General features: G+C 41.9%; 1 protein-coding gene across 1 annotated transcript in view; it reads right to left on the bottom strand.

Moving 5' to 3' along the window:
- itfg1 (integrin alpha FG-GAP repeat containing 1) overlaps positions 1-26,627 on the bottom strand; it is a 154,313-nt gene that overhangs the window by 33,284 nt on the left and 94,402 nt on the right. Inside the window, exons 11-14 of the mRNA XM_069173976.1 lie at positions 26,372-26,522; positions 25,310-25,418; positions 6,528-6,571; positions 2,865-2,943 (exon numbers count right to left, since the gene is read on the bottom strand). Coding sequence (XP_069030077.1) covers positions 2,865-2,943; positions 6,528-6,571; positions 25,310-25,418; positions 26,372-26,522 — 383 coding nt within the window. The remainder of the gene's footprint in view (positions 1-2,864; positions 2,944-6,527; positions 6,572-25,309; positions 25,419-26,371; positions 26,523-26,627) is intronic.

Here is a 26,627-nt window from a genome sequence, read left to right as displayed (position 1 = left end):
GGATTCTGTATCACTCTCCCATCTTCACTGCAGTGGGCGTGGGTGCAGGTGGTAACAGGCCCCCGCTCCTCCTCCACTGTGGCTCTCTCTGCCCATGTAACTGAATATTTGAAGCTAGCGGAGTGTGTGCAGAGAGGTTGAAATCATGAGATGTGTTTAAAACAGCTAAATACTGGAGAGCTGGCGTTAAGATTTCGTCCACTCTGTGTTTTGAGGCTCGGACAGAGAGCAGCTAATTGAAAAGTCTGCAGCCATTGGAGGATTAGTTTTAGCGCTGTTTTGCAGCTGGGAGCTTATAGCTGTCTGGTGGTGGTGAAATAATAATGATGTTAGACTGTGATCTGTCTACTCGCTCTTTAAATATGTATATACTCCAACTGTGCCAACAGACAAATGAAACAATGAAATCTGACAAAGTGGGATTATGCTGCACACAGGAATCCACACAGACTATATATATCCCTGACCCCGGGCTGTCAGTGCATCTTGTCCTCATCCAGCTCTATGTCCTTCCCACAATTCAACATCAACTAGGTTAACTGGAGCTAATACAGCACAGCACTGCCGTCCTCAACGTCTCATCTCATCTCTCCGTGCATCTATCTCTCTCTACCTATCTTTCTATTCTTATTAGTCTTAAGTGAGAGGGCAGTGTTCATCAGCTCCTGGAGGCTGCACAAATCTCTAATACCATGACCCTGTGATCCTACTGTGTATACCATAATAATGAATAAAGTTGGAGTCACAGGGTTTGGATTGACATTAATAAAATACTTGCCACAATTTATTTGGTAGGATCAACAAAGTCTCAATTTCCCTGCTTAGAACTGGGATTATGTAAATGTTTATTTTACACATTTACCTGATGCAGAACGAAATTCAACAAAAATATGATGGTGGCTGATTGTAGGAGCGGCACATCAACTTTGGACAAGTGAAAGGGAACACTTTGTTTTTAGTTTAAGTGTAAGGGCTTCAATCTGACACTGAACATAAAAACAATCAACTTAAGCTCCTCTCGCCTTCTCTTATTAAACACGACCTTTGAACCTTTTCATTACGGCTGGTTCCTGCTGCTCTGCATCACATGATGTAACGCAATCACATGGTGTCATTTGATGAGGGACAAAAAAAGAGCACTTGTTTTGTTGCAGCTCATGTCGCTGATGAAAATGTGTCAGAATCGTTGTCATTTAGAAATGCGATCACAGAAGTATGAAATGAGATTGCGTTTTTTATACAATACATTGTGCTGCAGTGTGATACTGTATGTATTCCTAAAAGTACAAAAACAAACAGATGACAGGACTATCTAAGAAAGGAACAGTCATTTGAGAACACCCGAAGTGGAGCTGTCTGTCAATGAGCAACATTAACTTTCAGCGATTCTCCATTATGATCATCTCTCATCAAGTTGTCTGAACTTGAACTTCTGTGTCAAAATAAGTATGAGGCTACAAATGATACAGCTTACAAAACAAACCAAAAAAAGATCTACTTTGGATCGAAATCAGAAGCAAAATAAAAAAAAAAAGGAAGCTGCAGCCTGTTGAGCGTAGTTTCGGTGAGTAAAACACTTCAGAGCAGAAAAAGGCCCCTAGTGGTTTTCAGGCTTTCACACTATTTTTCTACGATGCTTTTTGAGAACTGTCTCCCACAGACAGAGCCAGAACAGCAACTCCTGGCTTCATGCATATTTGATTGTTAGTACTGCTAAACTTGGACTCATGATTTAAAATTGAACTATGACGAGCAAAAGGTGAATGTAAATTTTCCTGGAGCAATTTAACACATATATATTACAGCATTTTACAAGAACACAAGTGAGCAAGACCGACATTGAAGAGAGGTGAAGGGAAAAGCTCAGTAATTCAGCTTTCAACACGGCCTAAAAATACTTTACAATGTCCAGTGTGAACTGTACTCACACACACACACACACACACACACACACACACACACACACACACACACACACACACACACACACACACTCCTGAAGCATCATGGAATTAAGCAATATATTAAATAAATGCAGCACATAGAAACACTAAACTGCTTAGCTCACGCAATCTCGCTGCAAGTAAGATATCTGCTGAAAAAAGAAATCGATGGACTTTTGGAATTTTTAAGATTTGAGCACCGTGTCAAAACCAAACCGGTCAAGCTAGCCGCCGCTATGATTTTAAGTGCCGGTCTATCCGTGGTGTTACGGTACAGGTGCCCCCGAGCAACAAAAAAGGAACAAAAAAGACCCAATTTTGCAAAATGGGTTACATTTAATAGACCTATAACAAGTAAAACAATATTATATTGCATATCATACCAAATTCAATTCCAATTGTATATTGCCACGGAGAAGGCGGAGTGGTATTTCTGGTGATGAGCAGGATGTGCTGTTATGCTGATTGCAACACGTTCCAAATGTACAGTTGACCAATCAGATCTCTGATCTACTACTTGTTGTATAATGAGCATTAAAGCCTTTAACAGATTTGATTTCCTTTGAGTTCCAGCACTCCTGTGAAGCATCACAGTTTTTCCTTTTCTTCAGGCACCTTTTCAACTTCAGCCTTTGTCTGTGAGGCGTTGAGGCTATTTTTGTTTACATGAAGACAAAGAAAGGAAATAAAATCAATATGTCCCTCTTCTTTTCTCAAAATCCTCCTGAACACGATCTATGGTGAGGACAGCTGTCATTGTTTGGAGGTTAAGTTATGAATAAGCCCACTGCGGATGTACACAAACTCAGGTGGTGACAGTTTTAGAAAGATGAAACTCTGTGGTGATTCTCTACCTCTGATGAGGGTGGTTTAGCATAAGCAGCGGAAGCTATGAAACAAACTGCAAACAGAAAGTCTTACCTGAGGCGTTTTTCAGGTAGCCATTGGAGTCCACTGTGGTGTACATTACGTAGGGACCTGGTTGGTTCACACCGAAAGGCTGTAAAAAAAAACCACACACACACACACACACACACACACACACACACACACACACACACACACAAGCAAACACAAATAAGTGAGACATTTTGACATTCTGCAATCTCTTTTCCCATCAGCTGTCTGTCGGCGAGGCTGAAAGAGGTCAGGGAGAAACGAGCGGGGAGCGGAGACAGGAAGACAGACAGGCACAACAGTGACCTTGAGCACTTTTTTTGTTTTATTTTCACGAGGTGACATGCCAAAGGTCTGACCCAGCTGGCCTGAATCTGACTGAGTATAAACGAGTGTGACAGTTGCGTGTTTGTGCGCCCGTGTGGGTGGATGCTTATCTCTCATCTTATCTCTTCATTACGAACGGATGACGACTAATGAAGAGATCTGTCGAGCCATCCTTCGCTTTCTATCAGCTAATCACAAGCCGGTTACACCCGCGTACGCGCTGCGAGAGAGAGAGACTTGGGCCTTTGTGCTGTGACACGAAGCAGTCGGGTGAGAGAGGAATAGAAATGAGGTCGAAAAAAAAAAAAGAAATGTAGATGAGACAGTCACCGAGGAGCCGACTAGTGGGCTGAAAGAAAGACAGAGGAAGAGAGGTGTGACTAAGAAGAAGAGGAGTGGGAGAGTGATATGAAAAAAAGATAGAGGAGGTTGATGGATGGGAGAGGAGAGGAGTAGAAACAGCCGCGAGCTCCACTTGTCTACCGCATTCATCATACCTTTCAGTTAGACAACAAGCGGGCGGAAGAGCAGACAGACAGAAAACCAAAACAACCCTAATACCAGCAGCCTCTTGTTGATGTCAAAGCTAATGTGTTTTGCAAAGGGCTCTCCACTGGTGAAAGGTGGTGTAAGTAGTGATGCCGCTGATGCTTTATTCCTGTCGTTTTTACCCCCATGTTTATTTAGCTGCACACCTACACGTCACCATCAGCTATTAGGATAAATGAAAGGTGCTTCAAGCTAACTGCTCAATAAATGAGTTGATTTTACTCCAAATGTTTTTTTTATTTAATTTTGAGAGCTGATGGTGTTTTTTTTTTTTTTTTTAATGTTGAACTTTGTGTGCCATTCAGAACGACACCGAGACACATGTCAAACCTGCACTGGGGTTCAGCGTGCAGCAGCCGGACCTGCATGACATTCGTCTGGACCAGAGTTGAATGCAGCACGTTACCAGGAATGGAAATAAATTGAAAGACTTTTGATCATAATTTAAATTGCCTGCCACACAGCGAGAGAGTCACAGATAAAGAGAGCTACACATAAAGGTGAGATTGAAACTTCATGTCTGTATGTAACTGTCACATGTATTCATTCTCAGGTTCCTCAAAACTACATTACAGATGACTGTTTAGACTTGCTGCCCAAATAGATTTTTTTTGTCAGACCCAGACTGTGTCCAGATTGATTTCTGAAAGTCTGAATGGCAAAAAAAACCCCACATGAAATGTGATTTTTGCAATCCAGATCCAAACCACATTTAGAGATGGTTTGAAATGCGATTCCAATCGGATTTCTAGCATCTTACAACATCACACACGGTGACGACGTTGTTTTCAGAGAGGAAGAGGGAGCAGCATCTGTGCTACCGCTAGCACAGCTGTCAAAAAGTGTTGATTTTTGCGCTGTAGAGGTCAACGATAACAACAGTCCACGGACAGAAGCCGAAATAAATTCTGTGCCAGCAGCTTATGTCGGAAAGCTGCGTCACCAGCGTAGCTGGGAGTACATGGTAACCACAGCAACCCATGCAGATTGTTTGGTGATGTCTGGACACACCAAACCAGGTCTGTTAACTTGTAAACAACAGTGCTGACAGTCTGTCCTAAAAAAATCTGATTTGAGAAAAGAAAATCAGATTTACCTGCAGCCTGAACAAAGCCTGAGTCTCTGCTCCAGTAACAGTGAGAGGACCTTGTGAATGATCCTTCAATCTCACAAAGGACTTTGATGCAAACAAATAAGGTAATGTCAGAAAAACCCAGCACAATAATTTCTTTCAGTGAGGCCACTGAGGCCAGCTGAAGGTGTCGAAGCCGAGGACTCCTGCAAATAAAACTAAACCTTAGGAGTCTAACTGCTCTCAACTTTTGCCACAGTGCAGCCTCATCAGGGAATGTGCAGTATTGTCCAATCAAATATACATGAGGGCACAGTCTCAGTACTTTGTAGATCACCTTCCTTGTGTAGTGCAAATGACCTACTTCTACTGAAGCCGACCTGCGTGGACTGAACTACATCTTCTCTCCAGTAACTGACGGCATCAGCATTTTTATAAAGAGCGGTTTTAGTCTGAACAGCTGCCGAGGTCACGTGACTGCTTTACGCTCATCAGGATTTCAACAGCTTTCGATGTGATGATTAGATATTACACAATGTCTAACAAAGGAGAAACAAAAGAGAGAATATTTTGTTGTTGCTTCTGTGTATATTTTTGTATTTGATTTTCTCTTTGCATGTGTTATCTGCACATATTTAACAATGTATTGGTGATTTATTGGTTATCTTGATATCGATAAGAAGATCTTTTTATGGTTTTAAGTACCAAAAAACATCTCTGTATAGTTAGTATCTGCTCTCTTGAGCTTCTCTCTGGCGCTCTACGAAGAGCAGGCTGTTTTGTGTGTCTTTAAGTGACCCTCTCCTGATTGGCTGACTCTTTTCTGAGTGACACAAACCCAAAACAACCACAAGTTTTCTTTGATCTTGTAGTTTGCTAACTCAACAATGTAAAGACCGCCCTGTGTTTTCTTCAGCATAAAAAGTAGAACAGAGAGCTGCACTGAGGGAGGACATATGATAAGAGTGTGACGTGTGACATCACAAACTTAAGGAAGTCTAAATGGCACAGTTGCTGAATATTTGCCGTGTGCGTTTATCTTTGTTCTTTAAAACTTTCATAGCACTTGTAGAGCGTTTTATCACCTCAGCGGTCTGAAAGCGCTTTTACACTGTTTTCCATTCATGCATTCACACACTACTGAGGCTGAGCTGCCGTGCAAGGTGCTCACCATCAGGAATACATTCACACACCAGTGGTACGCAATTGGGAGCAACTTGGGGTGTCTTGCCAACGGACACTTAGGCTTGTGGAAACGAGGAGCCAGGAATTGAACCGCCAACCTTCCGATTCGTGGGCAACCCGCTCTACCATCTGAGCCGCAGCCGCCCTTAGACTTGCTTATTATACAGAAAATCAGAAATATGAATTTACACAAAGTGGGACCTTTAAGTAAGCACTCATGCAGTTTTCATAACCTCGTTTTTGACCATAAAAGAAACTGTGAAGCTCTAAATGGAGCTCAAGTCCGACTGTAAGAAATACAGTAAAGTAGCATGGTAGGACGGTCTTTACCTTGTCCCCATTCAGAAAAAGGAACAGGTGGTCTTATTGGGTGAAAACAAACCTAATTTGTTTCGGGGGTTCCTTTTGTGTACTTTTGTACAAGCTGTATTGAAATATTGGTACTTTAGATACTTTAGTGAAGTGCTGATACCATCACCCATTCAAATCTTATTCAGATAAGAAAATATTCTACCACACACTACATTTGTTCAAGAAGAGAGCTTTTTTCTTACCTTGACATCTTCTGGACAGTCGTTGGAGCAGAGGCCGCTGAGCACTGAGGAAGACAGATTTTGCAGAGTTAGACATGTTACTCAGCATGTGTTACATGTCCAGTGAAATCAAACACGGCTGTGGAACAAGTGTCATCTGTGAGGGTGCTGTCGCGGTGCCCTGAGGGCCACTGGATTAACGTATCAAACATCAAGTGGGTTGAACTGAAGAGAAATGAACTCCGACAAGTTCCACAGAGAAAACAACGTATGCAGCGCTCAAACACACGCTTACATTATATTCACACAGTTTATTAATCCCTTCTGTATGCAAGGTGGATGTGGACAAGACAGGGAGGGAGGGGACATTATAAATAAATTGCCAGCGATGAGAAACATAAAAAATAAATGTGAAGACTAATGACACTGCATGTACGTGCGTGCTAAGAGAGCATTTCACTTATTTGTGTGTACAAGTGAAGCGAGGACGAAATCCGCTGAATTGCTAATCAGTCATTAGAGAAGTGACTTTATTAGCATACTAATGGGGTTCTGGGTCTAGGTTGCCTTGATTTGCCTGATGGAGTCACGCTGGGGCCCAATTCTCCGTTAATAAGGTCGGCACCCGGCGCTGCACTAAATAACAGCCAAACTCAATGCACCTATTCAAAGGGGAACATCACAGCGGCCCCTCGCTCAATCGTATAGACAGTGGCTGGACGAGGCCTCGGTATTGGATTCTTCACAGCTAAATCACCACAAAAAATGTCAGCACTGTAATTATTTCATGAAGATTTTTCAGTTATTTAAAGGCTCTTGGAAATGAGGCGCAGGTGACAGGTTACACAATCTCTGTTCATCCATTCACAAATCACTCCTGTCCAGTGAAAACAATTTTCTCCTCCACAATAATTCCACATTCACTCATCACCGTGCTTCCTCTATTCACTCCTCTTCACCGTTTAGAATATTTATAGACCTGTGCAGTACCCCATTAAGCATTAGCAAACGGTAACTGGGAGGTGAAGAAGCTTAAAAACAGCGGGTCTTCAGGGCGATCCACACCGACAGTGTTTACTGAAGCACTTCTTGAGTGTTGTCTCATGGAACAAATGTGCTCGTGTTTCTATCGATGTGTCAAATCACACCATCTCAGAGAGATTCTGGTTTGATAGGCAGCCCGCTCTGTTTTTATTTTTAACGCGTCTTTATCTTTTACTTTTTTCTCTTTCACTTGTACATACCTTGTGAAGCAGCGGGAGCTATTCCAATCATCCCGTTCCATATGAGGATATCTGCAACAATCAGCCTGCAGTTTCACCATGCTATCAAATACTATCATCTACGATGACAGATAAAAGGCATGCCGCACTTGAAAATTACTTTTATGATTTCAAAACACTGAAAATATGCTCTGTAAATTTCACAACTAGCGTGGGGCGAAATTCTGATGTCACTACCCCCATCACACCGTACTGTAGGTGAACTATGTGTTACAATAATATCACTTTTACCTGAAGCTCAGTAGATGTTTTATTTAAACATCATTGTGCCGTAGCTTGACTGGATTATTCAAACACAGTGTGACCGATGACACAGATGTTGTATGTAAATGCAGTGGAGGTAAAGGTTTGAGGACTGCATTGCACCATTTCCTTGTACTCGGATCCTTCCACAATATGTTGGAACCTGTCTGCCATCACTTTGTGTGAATAACCGAAAGGATTTTTTTTTTCTTTTAAAGATTTTGATGCAAAAAGAAATGGCGTACGTGTGGCAAAAGCAAATTTGCTGCTTTGAAGTTCACAAGCTTATTAAGTATACGCCTGAAGGGGAATTCAGATGGAGCTCCCATCAAACACAAACACACGTTCCTTGACCCAAACTGACCACACTGCATATCGGCTGCTACTTAAAATCTCGGTAAACAGGTCTCAGGAATACATTTCATTTTTATCAGGAGAACACTCATCAAGGCCCTTGCTTTGTTGTCATTAACTGTGGCTTTTCAAAGCATATTTAGTAGTCACAAAGGGAATATAAGAAACTGTCAATGTTTGTTTGCTAAAAATGTTTTCCAGTCAAGGATATTAACTCAGGCCAGTGGTGACCACGTACTAGTTATCATTTAATGAGACAGTAAACACGACAGTAATGTCTCTACATCAACTCTCTGCGGTAACAAATGTGAGAAAATCGGACACCTCTGAGGTGACTACAGTTTGTTTTCAAATGTTCAAGGATGTTTCTGGGTATTTTCATGCTCCAGAAGTTAAATAAAATTAAGTAAAATTGAATGACACTTAAAAAAAAAAACCCACGAGGTTATTTGGCTCTGAAAAGATCAAAGTCTTTTGGAGTGCCGGTGGAAATCTGGCTGAATGCAACTACATGATCAAAAACAGCCCAGCATGTAATTATACTGCTCATCAACACATCACAGGATTTATAGCAAAGTCATCTACAGTATGAAGGACGCAGATGATCAATAAATAATAGGCATCGGATTTGTTTGAATTTCACATTGTCTGCGGTCACGGTACTTCCACCAATGTTACTGACGCTGTGAATCAATAACGCAGAGGGATTAGACTGACGTTTGTTTGAAGGAAGTCTCATTTATGATGATGGGGAGTGAGAACACAGGACATGAGACAAACCCTGCAGTGGGACAGGAGACACAACACGTCCTCTGCTGAAAGTTGAGGGAATTTGTTGCCGTTCATTCTGCAGAAGAGAACTGTGACGTTAACAGGTCGATGAAGAAACCTGAGTTGTGGTAACATGCTTGTAGCAACACAGTCTCTGTCATGTTTCGCCACGTCTAGACGTGAAAAATAATGTGTCTCAGGCTTCGGCATCAAAAAATGTTCGGTTAAGCTTAGAGAAGATCACAGTTTGGGTTAAAATTAGCACATTTACGTATGTAATGTTACTTAGATAAATCCATGTTGACTTTTGCCGTCTATCAGACTTGAACGAAGGTCTCCTGGGTCAAAGTCCTGTGTTTGTTCCATCCAACCGCCCCTGAGCTCCTCACACTTTCTCACTCTTCATCACACGAGCTCCTTCTTTGACCCTGCTCATGCACGCGTGTAGTCACGCCTTGCCGAGGCAAAGCGTGACACTGACACGTTATCCTCCAGTGGACCGACGCGTGTATAACAAGACTGGTACAAATGCACTTTCCGGGGAAGTCCCTGCGTCACTCTGGGCTTTAACACAAACTGTGAACTTGTTTTCTTGTTGGTGTTAATCTGGCAGCATCCATTAAAATTCATCATGAGTTAGACTGACGTGAAATGGATCGTTAATTTACAAAACACCACAGTGAATGCACAGATGTCAGAGCATTAAATTGCCAAGGGGAGAAAACACGCAGTTTGAATACAAATGTACTGTATGTCAGAAATTGATTGCCAACGTAATCTTTTGTAGGGAAACAAGTGGGACGAGTTGTTCACTGTCAATATAAATTGACACATTTAAACTGATTTGCATGGAAATCTGATGCCAAATAAAACGTCCGATTTTTGCAGCAGTTTAATTTCCACAGTAGTTGTAATAAAACTAAATTACACATGTCAGTCCAGGAATAACACTGTCAGAGCACCTCTGACCAATGCCAGACCGTCTTTCTCCATTTGATCTCCTGTCAAATGTGAAAAATCAAGATAAAATCACAACTAAAAAAAGACACGTTTAGTCAAAAGGCCTGAAAGCTCTGCACAGTATGTGACAAAGGAATAATTTGTAACCTCAATCAGAGAGTGGAAGGGAGGGGGGGCACACACATGATCCATTAAGAGTTTTGAGACATGAATTCAGTGACGCGTAAAGAGAAAGAGAGCGAAATATACGGCATCAATGCAGAAGTCCTTCACAACTCAATGGGCACGCTGTTGCTTCAGGAAGTACATGAGTCAGGGTGTGTGTATGTGTTCAGGTTAGACTGTCAGTGCACCTACAAGAGAGAGAGGAAACTCAAACCTTGAGTTTCTTCTGTGAGGCTGCTTTTGTTCTTCATACTTCAAACCTTCGTTGACATGTAACAAGTACATACCAGCTCCTCTTTGGGCAAGACAAGATCTGGAATAACTCTCACATGTCCTGTGGGGAACAGATTTAGTCTGTTGCCAATACAGGAGTGTCTCTCTCTCTCTCTCTCTCTCTCTCACACACACACACACACACACACACACACACACACACACACACACACACACACACACACACACACACACACACACACACACACACACACACACACACACACACACCGTCTGCCTGTGTGGCTCTTTCGCTCTCCAGGGAAAGTATCCAGAGAGTAGCATCTCTGCGGGACTGAGCTAGCCTATTTTCTAGTGTAATACTTTACATAGATTGATGGCAGCTCCTTTTCAGGACTAACCTAATCAAGTGCAGCATAAACTAGCCTGTGTACTCTATGTTGGTCTGTGTGTGTGTGTGTGTGTGTGTGTGTTTTCATCATTGTGACAGTGAGCAGCTTTTCATGAACAGTGTGCGTAAAAGTGTTTTAGAAAGCTTACAGTTTGCACTGGAGATTAGTGCTTCCACTGAATGTCGAGGGTGACATTAATATCCATGTTTCATACCTATTTACAAAGCACAAATTTAAACTGGGGAAACTGGGCCAGTTCCCATGGGAACCCTGTTGCACGGTCTTCAAACACGGCCGAATACACAGCCCCTCTGCCAAGAAACTAACATCCCCAAAAGAAGGGATCAACTGGCTTGTGTGCGATTTACACTTAACTAGTGCACCCCAATTAGCTGCTTAGTTTTTCTGACCCAGACAGTTTAAAATATGCACCAGCCAGCTCCAAACTGTGGGGCAGAACATGTGCTGAGCGCTCTAGACTTTAATCATATGGTGCATGTTTTTGGCACAGGAAACCAGTGAAGAAGCAATGTCAGATATAAAGTTCAAGGAAACACGGCTGAGTAAGAGTCAGTTCTGTGTTCACAGTAACTTTGCTGATCAATATTTTGTGTAGTTTCAGTGACAGCCTGACGACAGCTGCCAGTCAGCCATAATTCAGCCTGAACAGGTGACTAAACATGCATCACTCTGTAATGCAGTAATCTGCCATTATTGAAGATGAGTTGGAACCAGTGTGTTCTTAATCCGTGCTGCCAGTTTGTGGTCTGGGACACCAGGAATCAGGTCATTTCTCACCACTTCCTGGTGCAGTGGGTGTTACTGCTGCTACTATAGAAGCTGTAGAAAAGTGTACCTCTCATAATTCAGCCGTGCCTCTGTGGGCTTGACTTGATAGACTCGACAGACTCTTGATAGAAGATGATGGATTTGATCAAAAAAAGTCGGACTCGCTCTTTCATAAACTGTGTACAATAATAATTTCATTAATTGCAACACAAAACTCAACACAACAATCAGCACAAGGAAAACAAGAGCAGTCAATACAGGCCAGTTACATGTTGTGTCACGTGTAATGTTCTGTGTGAGTTGCTGCTGGTGTAGCCTGTGTATGTGTGCGTCTGTCTACTGTGTACAGTGATACCGTCTTGTTGAAGCTTTTCAGATTTGAAACATTTGAAGTGTTGTTTGGGGCTGACGATTGGACGTTCTGCCCGGTATCACGCCAAAGAGTGTAACACACCCGTCGGTCCACGTAGCAATAACATATCAAGGTCAAGTTTTGTCTTGGTGTAAAAAGTATGCACAAGTATGACCATGGATGTTGTCACATCAAATGTGACTGAGTTGGTAGCTGTAACTTTAAACATTCATTCAAGGGCACAACATTAGTTTCATCTGACTTTCTAATGAACATCAGGGAAAAGCTTGAAACGGCGCAGAAAATATAAGCTGCATTAGTGTTGTGCTTCCATCATATGGGTTGTAAACAACAAACTGAACTGACTTCTGGAATTGTTGACAAAAAATAAATTGTATTTGAAGGGAAACAGAAAGTACTACATTTGTATTAGAGTATACTAAATGTAAACCTACTCAGCTATATAACGGAGAAAATGGGGAGAATCAGCAACAGCTTTGCTCAACTTTGATTGCTCTTTGTCTGATAAATCTACATATGATCTATATAAAAATGTGTAGTCTGAAACTGAATCCCAGAGCAGAAAACATTTCATACATTCATAACAAATCTGAACAGTATTTGAAATCCTTTTTCTGCTCTCTTACAAACACTGCAACACCACATATGTTGTGACGTTATAGTTTGCAGCAGATATGCTCTTTGAGTGTAATTTCACACACCAGAAGGAAGCACAGAGAGACTCCCAGCGCGGAGGGGTAACCTGAATTTTCTGTAACTGCACTTATAAACATACAATTCTGCATGCAGGTCTTTTCTCTGCTGAGATTCGATTTTCCACATCATATTGTTATGATACGTTCATGCATGTCATAAAATATATTTTATTACACGAGCTGCCTACCTGCTATGAGAAGCTGATGAATTATGTTTGGATAGCCTCGACTACAGATCCCTGCACTACTCCACATACAATGTGTGTGGTTGTGGCAGAGAGGTTGCCTCTTTCTAAAAGCCTCACCTGTAATTGTAGTTATTGGCACTCTATAAAAGAAACTACGGGGAGACATTGTAACCACAAGTAAACGTCACAACGCAGTCAGCCAGCCGACGTCACACACACACACACACACACACACACACACACACACACACACACACACAGAGAGAGAGAGAGAGAGAGAGAGAGAGAGAGAGAGAGAGAGAGAGAGAGAGAGAGAGAGAGAGAGAGAGCAAAATGTGATGAAGCTTGATGGGGAAACATGACATGCTGTGTCAGCGCTAGTGGCTACAAGCGTGAGTGAACGAGACCCGAGGAGACACACACTGTACACGCAAACACAACAAGCTGACAGCTGAGCGGCGTTCGCTCCGAGATGCTCATCACTTCCCTTTGTCCTCAGGCTGCTTCTGCTGAGTGCGGGGCTCCTTACGGACATGCATGGACACAACACAGGTCCCCACCCCCCTTCCCACAACCCCACCTTCCACACACACACTAAGAGATACACACTGTGACTGGCATCTGGACTTAAATAGCAATCGCAAGTCCTGAAATGACCACCTGCTCATGGCTCAGTAATCTGTTTTACAAGGACGGCATACGCAGCGTAGTTACATACGTTATTTACAGCATGTACTTACTTTGTGTTGTGTTGTTTTGTCCACAGTTCCGGAAAATCTTATATGTTTGGTAAATAAAACCTATTTAGCATGAAACATCTGGATTTTACTACAAAAGCTCCAATAAAAAAGAAGATTTCACATAAAGCTGTCACTGAAAGCGTCTCCTGTGAAATTTCCTCATGGGGGCTTAAAAACTTTAGAAAGTCCCTGTTTGTCTCCATCACACAGTTTAACGGATGTAGTCCTGTGTGTTCGAAGGGTAAGTAAGAAAAGGCTCTGTGCCGTCGTGGGGATTTAAATCCCAGAAGGACTCTTTGCTGCTCAGTGTTCACTTTGGGTAACATCATTAGAGCGTTGTATGCTCACTGTCCCTGAACAGCAGGCAGCGGTTTCCTGTGTGTTTCACTGTCAGATGAGCACTAAAAATGCAAGTTGACCACCACGTTAATTAACCACATCAATTAGAATCAAGTTGAACATCCTCACAAAGGCTAATTGTCCAGAGAAAACAGGTTCTCTTCATTCAAACAAATTACTGCAACCAAGCACTTGTATCAATTGTGAAAAAATTATGAGAACTAAGGTAACTGCAGAGTGTGTTTGTCTCTGGCAAAACTACGGACCAAGACATTATAATACAGGTCGGCATTCAAGGTTTTACATGAGTCCACAGTACAAAAAAAATCTAAATGCGCTTTCCAAGACTCAAAAAAAGACTCTTTTAATTCTCAAAATCAAAGTTGCACATATGAATTTTCAGAACAAAGGAGGTTTGATATTATTGCATGATTTCCCATTGCAATAAGTGTTAATTGACAGTTTAAAGTTCCTGAAGGGAAACGTCGGCCTCACACCTACAAACCCACAAACTTTCACTGGGTTTAGTGTCGCCTGGCAGGGTTCGGAGAGCTGTCAGTAAACACAGAGCAAAATTAAATTGCAGCCAATTGGATTAGCCTTCAGCATCATAAATCAAACATGGTGCCTGAGTCTAATTTAAAATTAGGTGCTGCTTGTTGTTCTCATCATATTAACCACTACCCGTAATGTGCTAATTGGTCTGTCTTCCAGCTACCTCAACTCCCAGTGGGTTTGGTCCAAGCTAATGAAATTGAACTTGATAAAACCTGGAATTGATTTCTGCCAGTTTCACTGAGGAGATATCGCAGTGGTTTCTGTGCTGCTGCTGCTGGTCAGGTGGGCGATGAAGGTGAATGAAGAGACATTATGTAAGGCCAACTGAACAGGATATTGGAGTACCATCATCCAAAATGTACCACCCACTGATGGCTTAGCTCACGTGACAAATAGTAGAAAAAAATCTTGAGTATCGAGTAAAGGCATCAATCAATCACATTGATCATTACTCCTAATGACCATGTTGATTGTTTGTCTCTTGAAACTCAATGTAACATGGCAAAAAGGCAAAAAAATGAAAAAGACAATCATCTCAAGAACAAGTTTATGAAGTTTACTTTTACATGTAGTAAAGTTAGTGGTAAATAAGGCAACAGGACACTGTTTACCAACATGAGGACATCTTTCCAAAGGCACGGTGGAGGGAGCGTCATGATAAGGAATTACTCTGCACATACTTTATCTTCAGTAATTAGTTTGGTGATGCAACAGGATAATGACCCAAGACAGTGAAGTAAATGTACTATATAAATAGTTTGAAGCATAGCAAAGATCAAAGAGCTGTAAAATTACCTCAAGAAAGCTCTTTTAATAATGTCACTCTGACTATGTTTAAAAGAGAAATAACAGATTGCACCTGTCGATGTATTACCTTGAGTGCATTGTGTCCGTGTACACTTGTGATTTAAATAAAGATCACAACACATTTTATGACCAATTAATGCAGAAAACCCCTTAATTCTCGTAAGGTTTACGCATGTTTTTACGCCCCCTGGTTGAATTTCGGCTTCCTGTGGGTGACAAATAACACTGTGACTGTACTGTGTGGTAAACTGTATTGTCTGACTGCTTGTTGTCCCATTTGCTGGCAGAGCGATTACGGCTTCAACTGGCGACATAAGCTGGTACAGGATGCTATTTTGATAAACATGGGAGCGAACGCTCCCACTCAGCCATCTTTGTGTGCTGCAGCAAACAGAGCAAAAGTATTCACACCGATCTGAATGCACAGCCTCCGGTCATATCCTCCTCCGGACGAACGACAGAGCTCCACTGAAAGACTTCATGGAAATCTCCTCGTTCTCGTTTGAATGAAACGAAAAGGGAATAAAAGACAGCACGGAGTGACAGGTTGAGAGGAGGCAGGAGGACAGGAAACAAGACATTCGCAGGGGAGACGCAAGAGAAGAGCAGTGAGTCGGCGAGGGCGGGAAGAGAGGTGAGACGACGACAGAAAACAGGCTGGAGGAGGTTGGAGGGGAGGAAATGAAAGAGGCAAGAATGTGGGAAAGACGGGGGCACGAGAGAGGAGAAGAGGAAATGTGGTCGAGAGGAGAGAAGAGGGCTGGATTTGATACAGGAGGCGAAACGATGAAAGGGGATGTGAGGAGAGAAGAAGGGTGTATGTTGGCCTGAGAAAAGCTCCCAGATGTTTCTCAATGCAGCTAATCTGCATCCTAATAAGTACGCAGGAAACTAATCAACTCATACAGTTCTGCCTGTCAGTCTCTCTCTTCATCTCGTTCACACACACACACACACACACACACACACACACACACACACACACACACACACACACACACACACACAGATATACCCCCCCCCCCTCCATCCTTCCCCTCATTTTATCCTTCTTTCTAATTTTGGAGTTCATGATTTCTCCCATCTCCTCCCTCCTCAGCAGTAATCTTCCATCCATCTGTCCACCCAGCAACCACTGTGTGGATCTATTGTTTCTTACAGCTTGAAGTGGATCCGCTTTGCCATGTGTGTACTGTATGTACCCAGAACAGTTCATATTGATATTGAGGTCCCGGGTGACTCAAATTCACGCTCAGAAAAGAAAGTCAGAAATATAGATGCATCCTACACTTGCCATTTTCACATTATTTCAAAAATATATTTTTTTTGTATTCAGAGGTGTGTTGCTCCTCAAAATGTATACAATATTTTTTTGTATGCAATAATAGGAAAACTGGTGAAAATGGATTTTTGCTCGCACTCCATGATGAATACCCAAAAAAGACACGAAGACACTGATGAATTATTGAGCAGCCAGAAGAGAAACAATACATGTTTCTGTTTTTCCTTCACAATTCACAATTCACACTCAGTGTCTCACTAAAAAAAGGAGATGTTTTACCTGCAATGACTATGATGCCACATGCGATAACAGCAAATAGTGAGTCTGCTATGGGTAGTATACATATTGACACTCTTGAGATACGAAGAAATAAAGCACGACCTGCAGTGATCTGATTCAAATTAAAATAATTTGGACCTGGTCTGACACAGTTTGTCCTTTTGATTGGCTGCAGAGGGTAAAAAGCCGGGCCTCACTCTTATGAACCTGTCAGACCAGAATGTGCGATATTTCAGTTTGGACCCTTGTGGCTTTCGTAACTCCAAACATCAGCCACTCTAACACCAGGCCCTTCACGTTAATTTAAATACTAGAGACGGACAAGGTTTTTCGAATATTCGAATTAAAATATTAAAAAAAAAATCGATTAGTACGTGCAACTATTCTTGCAAGAAGAACATGTTGCTACCAGGCTCCGGAGCTCTGCAGGTAAAACTGTGTCACTAAGAGTGCAAACAAGAGAAACACGCAAAGACAACGACAGCCGTCAAAAAGATCGGTGTTGGAACTCGGACGGCATTCGTTGAGCCGAAGATAAAGGCGCAAGTAAGTTCTTCCTCTTTGTGTGTGTGTGTGTGTGTGTGTGTTTGCACGGCATGGACTGGGGGGGGGGGGGGGGGGGGGGGGTCATGAGTGTCATGGGCCTAACTTGACGAAACACCGGTGAAAGGAGGTGCCCACTCGGTAACGGGGGAGATCCTGCACACTCTCACCGTGTTGCTCTGGGTTTGTTTTTGGTGGTTTCTACCTCTGCGTATGAGCAGAGCATGCATAATGTACGAGTCAGATGACCTTGCAGTGTTATTCTACATTAATACTTTGTGTATTGTAAAACAACTCTGTCATTATCATAAAAACTAAAGAGAATGTTATCCGCATGTAATCTGAGGACGTGATCAGGACACGCGACTCCATGCAAAGTTTCTATTAACACTACATTTACCAAGTGAAAAAATGTAATGCAGCTACACGCTCAATATCATTCAATAGAATCTTCCGAGGAGGAGTGTAAAAACAAGATAATATCCAGAACAGGACTGATGGGTTTTCTTCTCAGCTTTCAAGGATTTTCACTTTTTTTTTACAGAATGGCATTGCAGCTGCCAAACCTTCCACCGGTCTGCGGCTGCACTCAGAGATCTCCAGCTTGGTCCTAAATAATGAATGCTCCGATGGCAACAGTATTGCACGTCAGGCGCTCAGAAGGAGAAGACGTCAGACCAGAACAGGTTCAGGTCATCTCAGCGTGAATAGCCCAGCGTGGGTCCGGGCCTCTGGCAGGTAGAAAGACCATGCCGCTGTCTGAGATGTGAGAGGAACTTGTGATGGATTTATCATGGAAAGTCTGTGTGCATTATGGGATCTTAGCTTGCACTCACCTGCTGCACACACACACACATGTAAGTCAATCCTCCTGTGGGTGTTGTTCAATAACCGGCAGAGGAGGGTTGAAGGATGTCATCTTGAGAAAATGGGATTCCGTCTCAGAGAAAAGAGGACTTGATGAGGCGCTCTTACAAAGACACGCATCTGGCTGACATCGTGTGTCAAGACTGAATATGCAGTTCACACTCTCAGTCTCACTTATTACAGTGTAACGCTGTTAGCTGTGCTACGAGAGACGCAAGAAAAAAAATGGTAAATAAACAATTTACCCTCAGGGGGTTTCGCGGGAGGTGCGAGGCTATTAGCTGCACTTGAGCTCACGTTCACAAGGGAGAAGAGGAACGAAGCGTTGACAGGGTGGAACACTCGACAGATACATTTTTATTTTGGTTGTCTGTCGTCGGCTAGACGTAGTAAAAAATGCAACTCACTGAACTTGTATAAAATATTTACAACCCAAAATGTAATAAGTGAAGTCGAGAAAAGGGGAAGAGGTGGAGGAGGGAGCTGCCAGTGTTTGTATCAACGGGGAGGAAAAATATGAGTTTTGGTGCGGGTGTATCCGTGTCTGCTGTTTGAAGTGCCGCAGCGAGACAAGATGTGGATACTGAAAAGAACAGGAGTGTTTAGAGAGGCGGCACAAAAGGAACTCATGTTACAGTGTTAGGAACGGGGACGTGTCAAGGTCACACACAAACACACACAAAGAGCCTGTCAGGATACGTAAAAATACATGAATACATTTTTGGGGTTTTCTGATATACAAAACAGTCTAATAATTTTACCATCCGACAACATTTTCTACCAAACAAAGTCAGATTCCCAGTTTGTACTGCCATTTTGTTGCTGCCTGCAGAGAATCTAGATTACAATGAGCCTCCTGTGGTACACGTGAAGTCACCAGCTGCTTTTTTCCTGCTAGCCACAAGGAGTTTCAGTCACAGAGGGGAAAACATGCAGAGGTTTGTGCCACTTCCCTGCTTTCCTTCTCACTCTAATTACCCACAATCTGTGCAAACCGGCTTCATAAAATGTGGCAAGTCGACAAAATTCTTTTGTGGAAGAACATCAGGAAAAGCAGCAGGATCAGACCGACTGGTAAAGCCTTGATCACTCATTTACACCCAGCAAAATTCAGCTTTAACCCATTTACTGGAATCCTCATGAAAACACTCCACACAAAGATATTTTGGGTAGTTTAAATTGTAAATACTGTTTATGGGTTAAATGAGGTCGTATTTTACCGTTTACATGAGAAGAATCCATATGAACGGCCCCTCGTGGTATTCACCACGTCGGAAGACAAAATATTCTATAAGCCTCGAGTTCACGAGTTGTGTCGTGTTTGCTGACGTTTACCATGGAAGTCAATTTTTGTTGAATGTTAAGTGGCTGTATTGTAATTTTAGTCATGTGGAGTTTGCCTTCATAACTTAGATAATAGTTTACGTCTGAGAAAATGTTGATCTTATCAACGGCCTCATCTTTTCCCTTTGTGCCCTTTGTGACATTAATGAAAGATCCATAATTTATACTGGTTAAAGGCCTCTGGCGACCTCACACACATGCCAGTATACCTGTGCCCATCTTCAACTTTAGCAGAGGTCTAATTAGTCAGTGATCACTATTGGCAGGAGGTGCTCAGCTGATGTGGTTCTGCTTGGAAAACGGCCGTCAGCTCTTTGAGGTCGTGACTGTTCTTTCCTTTTCCCCATCTGTGGCCACACACAGCTCAAGTCTGAGGTTTTCCAGTAAAATTAAAATGCTTGTGAGATCATCTGGCTTCCAATTTGGATATTTGGCTGGGAAAAGTACTTGTTCGTTCATAGCAGGAAGGAAAAGGAAGTCTAAGCAATTATATAGAGTACCCTCATCATTCATTCATTCAACCTTCATCTGAATCTTCAGAAATCATCGAGAGCATGCCCTCATTCAAATGATGTCAAGAGATCAGTCCAAACTTTCTTAGGGGCTGCTACTTTCTTCAGAGCTCCTATCATCTGAGCTGACTTCATTCATTGGCTGGATTTATGCTTTGTCTGAGCTGCGTGTACCACATCCCCTTCTCTTCACACCTTTCCCATGTTGTATAGTCTGTGCCGCCCATCAGTGTAACTTTCCGAACCAGATGACCTGACATTCACACCCTCTACATGGCGTGGTGGGCCAGCCGTGTGGCGGTGAGAGAGGTGAGAGGCATTACACTCCTCTTCCTACCTCTATTTGTGGTATTTTTCATGTGTACAACCCGATGCAACACGATTATGCTCTCCCCAGACAGATCGTCTGAAAATGTCTGCAGTTATCTCTGTTTTTAAAAAGGTATCATGACCCCAAAGGCACAGACCTTAACTTGGCCCTCCTGCTACATTGAGGCAGCACTGAAACCTGCTGTGGCATCGTCATTTCACTGTGACAGTAAGCAAATGTAAACATATTTCTTCATCTTTGTGCCCACATTTATTCAAACTAACAGGCAGACAACAGTGTCAACATGAGGGTAAACAGGAAAACACAATATTACCCATCATGCCATCATTTCATCCAGAATAACACGCGTAAATATCTTCGATCTCCAGTTAACGTTTACATTTTAGAAGAAACAATGAATTTTTTCTTGATAGTTTTAACATCAGAACGCCGTTAAAGATAAATAGTTTGATGAATACCAAAGAGCTGGGAGTGTAAACTGAATGTGATGAATGAATTAGTCGGGCTGTAAATCAAATCTGGAACTTTGGGACTGGTGGGAATGATCCACCAGCTGTCAATCATGTTTACTAATGAGTTCGCTCGTTAAAGGCAGAGTGTGAGTTGAGATGATCATTCGTCTCCATGGTGACTCACCACTCTGTTTATTAACATCTAAATTAACAATTCCATATTCCATCATCATGGAATCAAATGTCGTTTCTAAATAAAAAATTAAATATTTGTTGAATCTGGGATGCTACCTTCACATCATGCAGCCAGCAATTTCATCTTGATGTCTGGTCCATTTAAAAAAATGAACATTAATTACCAACAGCAGATTAAATGTGCTGATGCCAGCCAGATAAATTAATAGTTGCTGGATGATTATACCCCTTTAACAGCCTTTTAATGACAAAACAGGAAATTAGAACAACGATTAGATGGTGAGGTCTATACAGACTTCTACTGAGCCTCTGGGAGCCACCTGCACCGACGCTAGGACCCTCCAACAGGGACGCATCTTAGCTCTACACCTTGTACACTGGACAAGGTGATGTCCGCTTTATCTCCTGTGAAGATATCTAACCGGCATGAAACTACAGGTGCTCCTCATGGAAAAGGATGAGAAGGATGTCAGTTTTAATCCAACTAAACCTCATCTAACTCAATAGGAACAATTCCTGTTATTACAAGTATTGTAGCAGCATCATTCAGAGTTCACCAGGCCTCTCTCACCCCCGTGTCTAGGGAATACAGCAGTGTGTCATGTATGTGGCGGAGAGAGAAGTCAGCTGTTTGCTGCCTCATGTCAAAGATGAGCACTGGACCACCCGCTAAGAAAAGTCACTGTCTGACATCCCAGTGAACATGATGGTGGCACCAACATGTACACAAGCACAATCCTGGACTTGCTAAATGCTACTGAAATCCATCCATTCACTGTACCCGCTTTTTCCTGAACAGGATCATGGAGGACACTTTAGATGAAGGTGTGATTCACCCTGAATAGCTCACCACTACATCACAAGGCCTACATGCTTCCAAAGGCATCTACTGTACCAATCTTCTTCCTTGCCACTTTAGATTTAGCTTCATATCAAATATGACTTTGCTATCCTGTCAGATTCTTTTACTCATTAGTTTTTTCATATGAATCAATAGCTGCAGTTTTATGTACAGTTTTATTTCCTTCTGATTTGGATCAACAGCTTACATGGGATGTGATCTGATACGGTCTGGTGTTTACATTTAATCGGAACAGCTGTGACAAAAGTGATGAATCCATCATGTCTTTCAATTTTTTTTTTTCACTCATACTCTGTGAAGACTTGCCCCTCGTCTGCCTCTGATTGGCTCTGATCCTGATGTTCATATTATTCCTTTCTCACTAACCAAAGAAAAAAGGCAAAGAGTTCTGGCCAATCACAGCCAGAGAAGGGCGGGTCTTTGCAAAAGACAGCGCCGTTTTTGTCATCATTGTGTTGCTCTTAATCAAGAACCACCTTATTAACAATGCTGGGTGTCCAATAAGAGTTGTGCAGACAGAACGCAGCCAGGAAGTAAACCATTTGATCTTTTACATGGTACAATTTTTTCATTTGAAATGCACATGTTGAAAATAACATGGTTTGACCCTGTTTATTCTGACTGAAGTGTTTATATGGAGCATGTTTATCTGTTTTAACTATAAAACTATTTTTAATCTGAATATTTAGCTCCATGTAAACGTGGCTACTGTCAGTCCCATATTGAATTCTGTTCAATCCGCTCATTACTGTGAATGTGAAGAACTTTAAGTATTTGCTCCTGACACAAATAATTTGCTTGAGTGCAATGATTCTTCAGATGTCTCCCGTGTTAACAGTATGATGCTTACATTTTTTTTTTTTATCAGAGTCTGGAATAAATCGAGAGCATCAATGCTATACAGTGCTGTGTAATCAGCTCAGTATAATAACTATGTAATGCCTGGCAGAGGATACTGATGCTGGTCCACAATGTAAGTGTGTTATTAAGTGAAGGCACTACCGTGTGTTTCTCGTGTGTGGTTCTGAAAGCAGAGGAGCAAACGTAGCCCCTCCCTTCCCCAAAAGACAAAACAGAAACTGTTCACCAACCGTGCTGAAACAGAGAGGGATGAACAACGCTCCTCTTCCCACTAATGAGCGCAGCAGAGTGACAGATTCAATTGTGTAAAGGCCCAAGCCTAGAGTGGAACTATTTTTGCTTTCCTCAAATGTCACTTGGTACTAATGCTGTACCAACATTTTGACTTCAAAGGAACACGTCTTGATTCTTACTCAAACGCTGTTGAGATAAAAAAAAAAAAATGAAAGAAATAAAGTCTATTAACTGACAAAAAAAAGGCAGCAAGCCAAAAATATATAAAACTATTTCTATGAGTCGAGAGCAGATATTGAAGCTGTAGTCGCACGCAGTCAGACATCATTTGAGCAAAACAGGTTTAAAGTGTGAATGAAATCCAGCTTATTGCACAAACGATGTGTGCTACTTCTTCAGATTTAGTGAACATTTAGTTGTCTTTGTTGCATCGACAGAACAAAGGTTATTTTCAGGCATTTGTGACACCTTTGGAAGGCAGCCAAAAGTGGGAAGTGAGAGGTTACATGGGGAGAGAGATAACGGTGTCAGACTGGCTTTCAAACCCAGCCTGTCATGGCTGCACAGTGTTCTTAATGGTAAAACTGTGAATCCATATAAAGTAGTTTCACATTGGGTTCATAACTTTACCATGAAGTAAGTTTTTGTACTGAGAAATCCATACCGGTTCAATGCAAGTCACAAATTCTGGACCAGAAGTTGAAAACTAAACAATTAAACCAAAAAATAACCAGCTTAGTTATAAACAGAAATATCTGGTGTAATACAGGGTTAGCACTTTAAGTCAAATGTCAAATCCTCAGACCTTCACTGACTAAAAAGTTAAATTCCCATGACCAATAATGAACAGAAAAAGAGTTCACCTTTGACTGATCAGACAAACTACTGTATTTCAAGTAATTTGTGAGTTTTATTTTATATTTTCAGTAAAAAAAAAAGTCCAATATTTTAACTGCTTAAACAATATATTCAGAAAAATGTTTTTTCTTAAATGGGAACAAAACTAATGAACTGCCTCCACCTAAAACTTCTCTGAGCTGCAGCGGAGCAGCGACGGGGGCAGCACGTTTCTCACTGTTGGAGTGGCTGCAAAGGGCTCCCTATCCCATATTTTTAATAGATCAATAGTAGTTTTACAAACTTTACATCCGACTTCTCTGTTGTCTACTCAACCAATCTGGGAAATCATCAATTTGTAGCTAAAGCTGTTAAAACCTTTATTTTCCTGGCATGTTTGCCATTGTTAGCAGCTCCAGGAAAAAGCAAATCCTGACTGATGTCATTATTGATGAGCAGAAGGGGGTAAAATCACTCAGGAAACAAGTTAAATGACACTACATAGAAAAATACTACTTGGAAAGTATTACATTTTGATTTAATGGCGAATACATTTTAAACATGCTACAAACAAACTCCATGATATTGGCTCAAAAAACTATCAAATCTCCTGACTTTCCATGTCTGGAATAGACTTTTTATAAATCCATAACCAGTGGGAACCCTGACAATATCCGGGTCACAATGAAACTAGAGCTACCATAGGAGGGAATCTTACTGTGCTCTTTCCAGCAGGTAAAACCTGATCACTTTCAAAGAAAGAAAAATAGCAAATTTCTCTACTTGCACTCTTGTCATCAATTGCACCAACTGCACTGGGAGGACTGCGCCTCACAATTCAGTATTTATGTTCTTGTAAAAAGTGACATGTAGAGGCTTATTCCAGAGAAACAAATCTGAGATTCGGTTTGAAATGACCTTTTGGGGGAAGGTGCTTTTCCTGCAGCAGTTTTGTGCTGGCAGTGGCCATTTTAATTTAAGCTGGAATTGAACAAAAAGCTCGGACGAGTTCCTCGTTTTACCACCAACTGAGCAGCTCCAGGCTAACAAAAAAAAAAAAAAAAAAAAAAAAAGATATGACGGCTAACAGTCCTGGCCATCTGCTTTCTAGGTTGGGGAAAAGACTTGCTTGTGCTCGATGATTCTAATTGGTCTATGAGGAGCTGTTTGAGTGAAACCAGAAAATGTAATATTCACATTTGGGTTGTGTAGATAATGTGGTGAGGACAGCTTGTTGGAGCTTCTTTCATGTTGCCCCTTCGATAAACTGGCTTCGACATGCAGGGGGATGAGGGAGGGACAGAGTCACTTACCCATCACTTTAACAAAGTAGGCATCGGCTTCGAAATTGTTCTTCAAAGCGTGGATGATCAAGTCGTGTCTACCCTCTGCCTGGCTCAGAACCAGCATGTCTAATATACCCTGTAAATGAAGACAGACACAGATAAGGGACGATGAGGAGCATGCTATGTGCGCCTTCTGATGTACATTTTTATCCCTCTCACACACTGCATGTCTGATCAAGCATTATCGAATCATCACTCTCTCTCCCTTTTATGAATTCTCTCTCAAAGGGGGAGCGAGCGAGCAGCGAGGAGAGGGAGAGTTGAATTCAATAGACAGGCCACATTAGCAGTAGTAATTAATTCAGATAAGACCAGCAAATTCAGTAGATTGCAATACGGCTTCTGTGCTATATGTAGGCCCTCATTGTAGTGAGCGCAGGAAACAGAGCCTATACAACACAATAGGAAGGGTTTTAACAAAGTATGTTGTGCATGTAAGAGACAGTGTGTGTGTTTTCTACTGTACCACTGCAAGGCTGTTATCAGGCAGAAAAGACTGGCAGTGTGTAACAATGACAGAAACTATGAGGAGTGTAAATCAACAGCAGCAGAGCAAACAAAGAAAATAAAGTGCCCTGACTTGTGAGGGAAATTGCTGACAAATATGGAGAAAAGTTTGCAACTTTATGTGCTTTTAACTGATAACAAACTGAACAAATTTATGCTTTCTCAGTCCAAATCCGGAATATTACTTGCGAGTATGAAAGAAAAACTATTAATGTAAATCATTTTGTTGACGTCAGTGTCGGAAAAAAAGCTTAATCCACTTTTCTGCATTAGAGAAATCAAATTTTCCTGTTTGCTCTGAGATTTATTCATTTTTCTTATCCGTTTGGCTTGCGGTTCTCTAATATTGCATAAATTTCTCACAGTGATGTCAGTTTATTGGCATTTGTGCGATAAAGGTGGCAGACATTTGGAGGAGAGGAACACGATGTGAAAGGGGGGTGAGATGGGAGGAAAAGTGGTGGGAGGAAGGTGTTCATGTGACTGTCCATGACAAAACCAAATATCAACACAACTACTCACATCCTCGTAGATGTCAAAGAACGTGGCCATGACGGCGTTGTGGATGGCTCCCAGATCTGATTGGTCCCAGTGGATGTGGAACATCCGTCCAACACTGCGGCAGCTGGGGCTGTTACAGGGCACGTTCTCCAGCAGGAAGGCCTGCTGACCGCTGCGAGGCACACAGACAGAACACGCATGTTAGCATTTGCATCTTAGATGGTGACAGTGAGGCCGGATGCTCTCTCATGCACAACGGGAAATATGTCCAGTCTGT

Source organism: Embiotoca jacksoni, unplaced genomic scaffold (genome assembly GCF_022577435.1).
Source record: "Embiotoca jacksoni isolate LCO1_2020_lvr unplaced genomic scaffold, fEmbJac1.0.p SCAF_6, whole genome shotgun sequence".
NCBI lineage: Eukaryota > Metazoa > Chordata > Actinopteri > Embiotocidae > Embiotoca > Embiotoca jacksoni.
The sequence above is the reverse complement of the archived record's forward strand: the minus strand, read 5'-3'. Positions and strand labels throughout refer to the sequence as shown.